The 8,784-nt window shown below is 36.0% G+C and overlaps 1 protein-coding gene across 1 annotated transcript; it reads left to right on the top strand.

The window, feature by feature from the left end:
* The first annotated feature begins 5,057 nt into the window (after positions 1-5,057).
* On the top strand, positions 5,058-7,249 carry LOC109212552 (pentatricopeptide repeat-containing protein At1g06270). Its single transcript, XM_019376203.1, has 2 exons — positions 5,058-5,303; positions 5,583-7,249. Exon 2 carries the CDS (start codon positions 5,760-5,762, stop codon positions 6,759-6,761), a length of 1,002 nt encoding a protein of 333 aa, XP_019231748.1. The 5' UTR covers positions 5,058-5,303; positions 5,583-5,759; the 3' UTR covers positions 6,762-7,249.
* Positions 7,250-8,784: the final 1,535 nt, after the last annotated feature.

Below are 8,784 nucleotides of genomic sequence, written 5' to 3'. Positions count from 1 at the left end.
AAATCAAATAAGTGCACGGCATCACCCTTCGTGCTTTTACTCTCGTCCTCACCAAGCAATAATATAATGAAAACGTGCACGGCATCACCCTTCGTGCTTTTACTCTCTTTCCTCACCAAAGCAATTAGAATAATAAAATGTGCACGGCATCACCCTTCGTGCTTTTACTCTCTTTCCTCACATATAATCAATAGAATTGGCACGGAATGGTACATCGTGCGGCACGGCATCACCCTTCGTGCTTTATACTCTTTCCTCACAAGAAATCAAATAAGTGCACGGCATCACCCTTCGTGCTTTTACTCTCGTCCTCACCAAGCAATAATATAATGAAAACGTGCACGGCATCACCCTTCGTGCTTTTACTCTCTTTCCTCACCAAAGCAATTAGAATAATAAAATGTGCACGGCATCACCCTTCGTGCTTTTACTCTCTTTCCTCACATATAATCAATAGAATTGGCAAGGAATGGTACATCATGCGGCACGACATCACCCTTCGTGCTTTACACTCTTTCCTCACAATAGCAAACAATGCACGGCATCACCTTCGTGGTTTAACAGTCTTCCTCACCCAAAAAACAATCACAAACAAGCGCAAGGGAAATAAACAAGAACATATAGGAATCCCGGCAAGGGAACAACAATTAAACAATTAAATCCCGGCAAGGGAACAACAATTAAACAATTAAATCCCGGCAAGGGAACAGCAATTAACTCTTTCTCTATCTTTCAATTTTACTTCATAACTCGCTTTACCACTTGAGCCAATGCTCCAAAGGGTTCAATCATCTCATATACTTTCACAATTCATAATATAACTCGAGCCAATGCTCCAAGATGTTCAAAGGTCTCAATTCCTTCCACAAACTTTTCACAACAACTAGAAATCATCACCAAAGTATGAAGAATACAATGAAATCAAGATATTCACAATATAAAGACTCACGGTTATGCTAGACACCAACTATAGATACTCGTCACCATGCCTATACGTCGTACACGACTAATACCACATAGCAAATAAGACTCAACTCCTAATCCCTCAAGCTAAGGTTAGACCAAACACTTACCTCGATGCCTTGAACACAACTCAAGTCTCAATTATAGCTTTACCCCTTGATTCCACCGCCAATTCGCTCGTATCTATTCACAAATTACTTAATTACATCAATAAGTGCTAAAAGAATCAACCCCAATGCATGAAAATGAGTTTTCCAAAGTTTTACCCCAAAAGTCAAAAATCGCCCCTGGGCCTACGTGGTCAAAACCTGAGGTTCGAACCAAAACCCGATTACCCATTTGAGTTATGAAGTAAAATTGAAAGATAGAGAAAGAGTTAATTGTTGTTCCCTTGCCGGGATTTAATTATTTAATTATTGTTCTCTTGCCGAGATTTAATTATTTAATTGTTGTTCCTTTGCCGGGATTTAATTGTTTAATTCTTGTTCCCTTGCCGGGATTCCTATATGTTCTTGTTTATTTCCCTTGCCCTTGTTTGTGATTGTTGTTTGGGTGAGGAAGAGTGTTAAAGCACGAAGGGTGATGCCGTGCATTGTTTGCTATTGTGAGGAAAGAGCGTAAAGCACGAAGGGTGATGCCTTGCCGCACGATGTACCATTCCGTGCCAGTTCTATTGATTATATGTGAGGAAAGAGAGTAAAAGCACGAAGGGTGATTCCGTGCACATTTTATTATTCTAATTGCTTTGGTGAGGAAAGAGAGTAAAAGCACGAAGGGTGATGCCGTGCACGTTTTCATTATATTATTGCTTGGTGAGGACGAGAGTAAAAGCACGAAGGGTGATTTCGTGCACTTATTTGATTTCTGCTTCTGGTTGACATTGTAGTTATGCTGTTCCTTTCCTTACTTGATGCTTTATTCGGAACTGTTGTCTCCCCGCAATATGTTTCCCTCTCCCATCCTTACCAGTTTATTCCTGTTTTACTTTCCCCTGTACATTATATAACTGCACAGGTTTATTTAGTAGCCTGGTCCTAGCCTCGTCACTACTTCGCCGAGGTTAGGCTAGGCACTTACCAGCACATGGGGTCGGTTGTGCTGATACTACACTTTGTGCTCTTTTGCACCGATCCAGGTCCTGGAGTAGCATTTGGTCATCATCAGTAGATTGGGAGCTATCCTTCAGTCCGAGACTCCGAGGTAGCCCTGCTGGCGTTCGCAGGCCCGACGTCTCTTCTTTCTGTTTTTATGTTCTGTTGTCATTTGCACTCGAGACAGATTATGTTCTTTTCTTTCAAACACTTATTTGTAGTAATCCTAGACAGTCCGTGGATGTTGTGACACCAGGTTCTGGTTAGAGGCATGTGTTGGTCTTCAGGATATTTTGGTTTTATATTTTATTTAAGACCTCTGCTAAATTTCATATTCCGCTGTAATTTATTTTTTTATTTCCGGTAAATTTAATTGGTTAAAAAGGAATTAAAAACAAAAAGAGTTAATGATTTCTAAGATCGTGGCTTGCCTAGCTTCTACGAGTAGGCGCCATCACGACTCCAGAGGGTGGGAAATCCGGGTCGTGACATGGGAATACACCTCATCCACTTCAGGTAATGGTGTAGACCCAGTGGGTCGATTTTTGTGATTTCTCATGAGCAAGTCATTGTTTCGTTCAGCCACAAGGAGAAGAGAAATCAACTTAGAGTACTTCTTGAAACCTTTCTCTCTGTATTGCTGTTGCAGGACCATATTGGAGGCATGAAACATTGTAAGCGTTTTTTCAAGCATATCATAGTCAGTGATAGTATCTCCACAGAGTTCAATTTAAAAGTAATTATGAACATCACAGAATTATATTCAGAAACAGACTTAAACTCTTGGAGCCTCAGACAAGCCCAATCGTATCGTGCTTGTGGAAGAGTGACCAACTTTAAGTTGTCATATCTTTCCTTTAAACCATTCCACAAAATAAGTGGATTTTTGACTGTGAGATATTCTATTTTCAACCCTTCATCAAGGTGATGGCACAAGAAAATCAAGGCCTTAGCACAGTTTTGGGTGGTTGCTTTAGTTTTGTCTTTAATGGCGTCTCCAAGACCCATTGCATCTAAATGAATTTCAGCATCCAACACCTATGTCATATAGTTCTTGCCCGAAATTTCAAGGGCAATGAACTTTTTTTTTCATAATATCAGTCATAATTAAAAGAGGAGAAAAGTTATACCTTAGTCTTCTCAAAGAGCTTCTTGAGACGGTAGAGTCTCGTGCTGATAACGTGTAATAAAACAATAAGAGTAGAAGAATAATATTGCAGAGAAAGAGAGAGTAATTCTTATTGAATTTTGGGATGATTTACAATGCGGTAAGACCCCTCTATTTATAGGGGAGAAATGACTTAGCCACAAAGTAAATCTCTCTAAAAGATAGACATTCACTCTAATTACAATTCTATTCATAACAAGAAGTTCATTTTAAAACAATTTTTATTTTATTTTTATATGTAATTTAAAAGGTCAAGTGTGACCCAAATCTTCTCTGTAAATCTTATAGCCTGTTTGGCCAAGCAGAAAAAATCAACTTAGTTTGAGAAGTATTTTTTTTTTTCAAAAGTATTTTTGGTGAAAAATAATTTGTTTTTGGCTAATTAATTTAAAAAGTACTTCTAAGCGTCAATTAGTGTTTGGCTAAGCTTTTCAAAATGCTTTGAAGTGTATTTTTCTCAAAAGTGCTTCTCAAAAAAGTGCTTCTGGGAAGAAGCTATTTTTTTCTGCTTCTTCTTCTGCTTCTGCTCAAGAGCACTTTTTTTTCTTCTAAAAGTTCGGCCAAACACTTTTACTTTTTTTTTTTAAAAAAAAAGTCACCTTTTAAAAAAGAAAAAGAAGTGTTTTTTAACTTGGAGAAGCTTGGGCTATTATAATTTTATATTCTCAATTTTCTCTGAAATTTGTCTGACCATAACATGCCACGGATGTTCATTATTGGAGTGAAATAACTGGCCCCCGAATGTTCATTTTTTTTTTTGTTTTGTTGAAAGTTCTGTTTCTTTTAAAATTAAAAAAGAAAAACAGTTAGATAAACTATAATTATGACTCAATTCAGACTTTTGAGAGAAAAGGAGTATTATATATAGCTAATTTTTTTGTGGCAGAGTGCGCAAAGCTGATGTAACATGTTGTGTAGAATATTCAAAGTTTTTGAGCAAATAAAATACATATATTTGGAAGCAAATAAAAGAATTTATTAATATTATGATTTTTTCCTTTTTAATTTATATTATGGACTTACATATAAAATAAAGAAATTTTATATTATAAATTAAAAAAATAAAAAGTAATTAAGCATATATAATGCCGGAATAAAAAAAATGAGCATAGTAAACAAATTAATTAGAATAATTTGTTCGTAATAATAATTTTAGTATTAACAACAAAACTTCAAAAATTTATTTATGCAATTGAGAATGAAAAAAAATAAAGGTTGTAAAAATTTATATTCCATGCACGTAATATAAAAATAATTATTTAAATAAAGGTATTTTATAATATACATATATATTCTTGAAAATTATGCTCAATTATATTATTATTCCGTAATCATATGAGCTGATTTTTTTTTTATAAGTAAAATATATGTATTCTATAGGTAAGTCCACAATGTAGATTAAAAAGACAAAAAAATTATAATATTTAAGAAGTTTTAAGAAAAAATTAATAGAGGGTAAAATAGGTATTTGATAATTAAAAATTTGGAAAATCTAGTTGAGTGACCTTCTGAGTGCTATAGGCATAGATAAGTGACTTTGTTATTACAAATGAAAGAAGTGTGACTTTAGCAGATAATTTGGAATAGTTGAGTGACCATTTGAGTAATGGACTCCGTAAATCTTTATAATAAGCATTAATTAATAAATTAACAAAAATAATAACTAACCTACTATCACAAATTAAGCTACACTAAATTAAAATGCAATTTTTTGTACACAATCTATATATATAACTTATAATAAATTTTTTTGCAAAAATTACAGGTGCTTCAAGTTTATACTTTCCTTTTTTTACTTTAATCCCCTAATGAACAAGGAGAAAAAGAAAAAGAAAAGAAGAGAGAGGCAATCTCATTTTCTTTATTCCTCTTTAATTAATTTCTCTCCTATTTCTCATCAAACTGATAAAGCTGCGGCTGAAAGATAAACAAGAAATTCTTTTATTAATCAGCCAATAATCAGCCATAGTTTGGACTGCGTATAGTTAGCAAGTCAGGATTAAGGGAGAAAACGGCAACCTCTGTAGGGGTGTTTGCCTGATTATGGTGTATTTTCTGCCTCTATGTTATAGCGAGAACAGGTATTATTACTCTTCTGCTTTTCCACTTGATACAATGTTGAAAGAATATTGAAATGTGTTTCTTGAATTGCATTTTCTATGTAAAGTATTTGCATCTCTCCCACGAAATAAGGAGTGTACTTGTTATTTTCATCTCACTCTATGCCTGTTCCCTGTTCGATGTTTTTCCAGAATGAAAACATCAAATGTTTTTTGCTCTTCCATGCATTTTGCTATATCGTGTGTCCAGTTGCTGCAGACTTGTTTGCCCCTCATAACCCTCTACCCCTCCTCCTGCAGGTGTAAAATTGAAGCATTATAAGCATTCTGAGGCTAAGGTTAAGCTGTTTGTTTGAATTAAGAAAATGAAGAACATCTTTTCAGTATTAGTATTGTGAGTGTCCAGACCAGTTTAAACGCACCTCTACTAATTTTGCTTACGCTTAGCATTAAAATAAGAAGAACTCAACTAGGGTGATGGCAGCTGCAAAGCTGCATTTGTCTGTTCGTCCTATTTGTCGTGCTTTTTCCTCTTCAGCAAGAATGCTTGAAGAAACCATTAAAGCAGTGGTGGAAGCAAAAAGATATGAACAGATTCCTGATATTTTGAGCTCCTCTAAAGGGTCTAACCACAATCCGAATCCCTTTTCATTTTTATCCACCTTTTCTGAGAACACACGAGTCCAAATTGTTGACGAAATTTTACAATCTTTTATTCCAGTCAGGCCTCGTTCTCGCCCTCGAATTGCATATTCCTCTCTCCTTTCCTACACTCTCCAAAGCTCAAATCCTCTCCCAATCGCTCTTGCCATTCTTCAGCGTACCCTTCGCTCTGGCTGCCTTCCTGTACCTCAAACTCACCTCCTACTCTCCACTGCATGGCTTGAACGTCGGGTAAAATCTCATTCTGTTTCAAGCATATTATTGGAAATGCAGGATATTGGATATAACCCTGATTGTGGCACATGCAATTACATCATTTCGTCGCTTTGCAAGGTCGATCAGATAGATGAAGCAGTTAATGTATTGAAGGGCATGGCCCGGGCTGGTTGTATCCCGGATTTGGATAGTTACGGTACTTTAATTGACAACTTATCCGAGCTAAGAATGACGCCTGCTATCATAGAGATGGTGAATGAAATGGTTGTGAGGTTTGGCTTGAGCCCGAGAAAAGACACTTTGGTGAAAGCATTGGCAGCAATACAAGCTAACAAAGAGATATGGAGAGCGATTGAAGTAATTGAGTTCTTACAAAATGAGGGTGTCCATGTTGGGTTCGAGTGCTATGAGTTAGTCCTTGAAGGGTGCTTAGAGAACCGCCAGTTTGTTTTGGCTGGAAAATTTGTGATAGAAATGACCAAGAGAGGGTTCATACCGTACATAAGGTCAAGGCAAAAGGTTGTTGAAGGCCTGGCAAATATTGGTGAATGGGAACTTGCCAATGCTGTGAGGCAGAGATTTGCAGAACTAAGGTCATAGTTTTGTGCATACATGTGAAACAATAAGCTTTATAAAAAAGGGTAGTCCGGTGCACTAAGCTCCCGGTATGCGCGGGATCCAGGGAAGGGTCGGATCACATGAGTCTATTGTACGCAGCATTACCCTGCATTTCTGCAAGAGGCTGTTTCCAGGTCTCGAACCCGAACAATAAGCTTTATAGAAAGGCAAAAAGAATCTGTGTTGGTGGGGATAGCAGATACTAGGTGGAATAATCGAGGTGCACTCAAGCTTCCAGGCACCACCATTATATGTAATAAAAGAAATGGATCTAGATCATTTTCCAGATTGAAGGAGCATGTGGTTATACTAGTATGACTGTGATTTCAGAACCCCTATTGGGAGTCTTCTCACAACCCATGTACGGTATATCACTTTTTTGTTTATTGATTAGTTTATGAAACTCAGAGTTTTATGCATTTTCATATGCTTTAAAGGTGATAGCACTTTCTGCCTCTGTGGGAGTATCATTCATTGGCATCTCCTATTATAGCTTATATAAGTAAACTTGGTTCAAATGTTAATGAAAAACACAAAATATAGTTGAATTCTGTTATAAACACCTAATATCCTTTATATAGTTTTTGGAAAATTGTACTTGATTTACTTATTATGAATGTTTGTACGTAGGCCTCTGTCTTTAGAGTGAAAAACGAGAATTTGCTGTATTTTGTTTTTAGCTTTGTTGTCTAAATATGATGAATCCTTTTAATCTTTGGATACATAAGTTGCATAGCTCTTCTACAATTAATTTGAGATTAAAATGCAGCTGATTGAGTTTGAAAATCATGACTTCTCATTCCCGTTCAATAGTTTAAAGTTCACGTGTTAAAAAATTAAGAGAAGCAAGTGATAAACTATTAAAATCTATTCTTTTTTTTTCGTTTTCAATGTCATCCTTTGAAGTCGACGTGATAAAGAAACCCATAAAAAGTTTTAAATAAAAGAGAAACTTTGGGAAACCACTATGTTTTAGTGGTTATTAGCTAGTTGTAGCTATCATTTACTATATTAATTCCTATAGCTATGTTTTTAGATTTTTTAGAGTGTATTCGATGTATGTAAGCTACTGTATTCATGGATACAATAGCATTTCTAGGCGTGAAACAGGGGATTACAGCTAGACAGATTTTTGTATTCGAGTGTATTCGACTGTATTCATGGCGTGAAACATGGGGTTACAACTGGACAGATTATTGTATTCGACTGTATTCACGGCGTGAAACAGGAGATTACACTGTTTTTAAACGGAAAGTGAATCAATTAACATGATAGACTCCTAATATAACTCAACAAACTTAATTATAACACACAAATTTTGTATTTCCAGTTATAAAAAAGATTCTCAACCGAAAAACACCCCAAAAACATAGCAATCTTCAGAGAAATTATATAATACATCTGAATACATAAATTATATTAATTAAAAAAAAACATATGAATAGATTCATGGAATATAGCGAGACAATGAATACAATGAAATACATAGAATACAGCGGGATACATTGAAATACAATGAAAAAAAAAAAGACAATGAATACAATGAAATACATAGAATACATCGAGATACATAGAAATACAATGAAAAAAAAACAATGAATACTATGAAATATGGCGAGATACATCGAAATACATTGAAATATATTAACAGAAAATTTAAGTTGCTCAGCCCCCCAACTCCATCGTCTTTGTTCAAGAACAACCCTAATGTCGTCTCGTTGAAGCAGCATCAGTATCCAGTCCTCGCTCGCCGTCACTGTTGCCTCCGGTTGCTGACGATTAGCACGTAATTACCGGATTGAAGACAAAGCATGTGATGAAGGGGAGAAGAAGAAACTTAGAAGCCGCTCTAATAGACTGCCTCCATCGACGGATTCTTCTCCATCTTCGGAGGAGAAGTCGTGTTCTCCGCCGCTTATCAAAAGTAGAAGCAACAGAAGCCGAAGTCCAGTGCCTTCATCTTCAGCCTTGATCCGGCGGAGGAGAAGACATCGGGAAGTAGAGA

The sequence above is a fragment of the Nicotiana attenuata genome, unplaced genomic scaffold (assembly GCF_001879085.1).
Source record: "Nicotiana attenuata strain UT unplaced genomic scaffold, NIATTr2, whole genome shotgun sequence".
Taxonomy (NCBI): Eukaryota; Viridiplantae; Streptophyta; class Magnoliopsida; order Solanales; family Solanaceae; genus Nicotiana; species Nicotiana attenuata.
The sequence above is the reverse complement of the archived record's forward strand: the minus strand, read 5'-3'. Positions and strand labels throughout refer to the sequence as shown.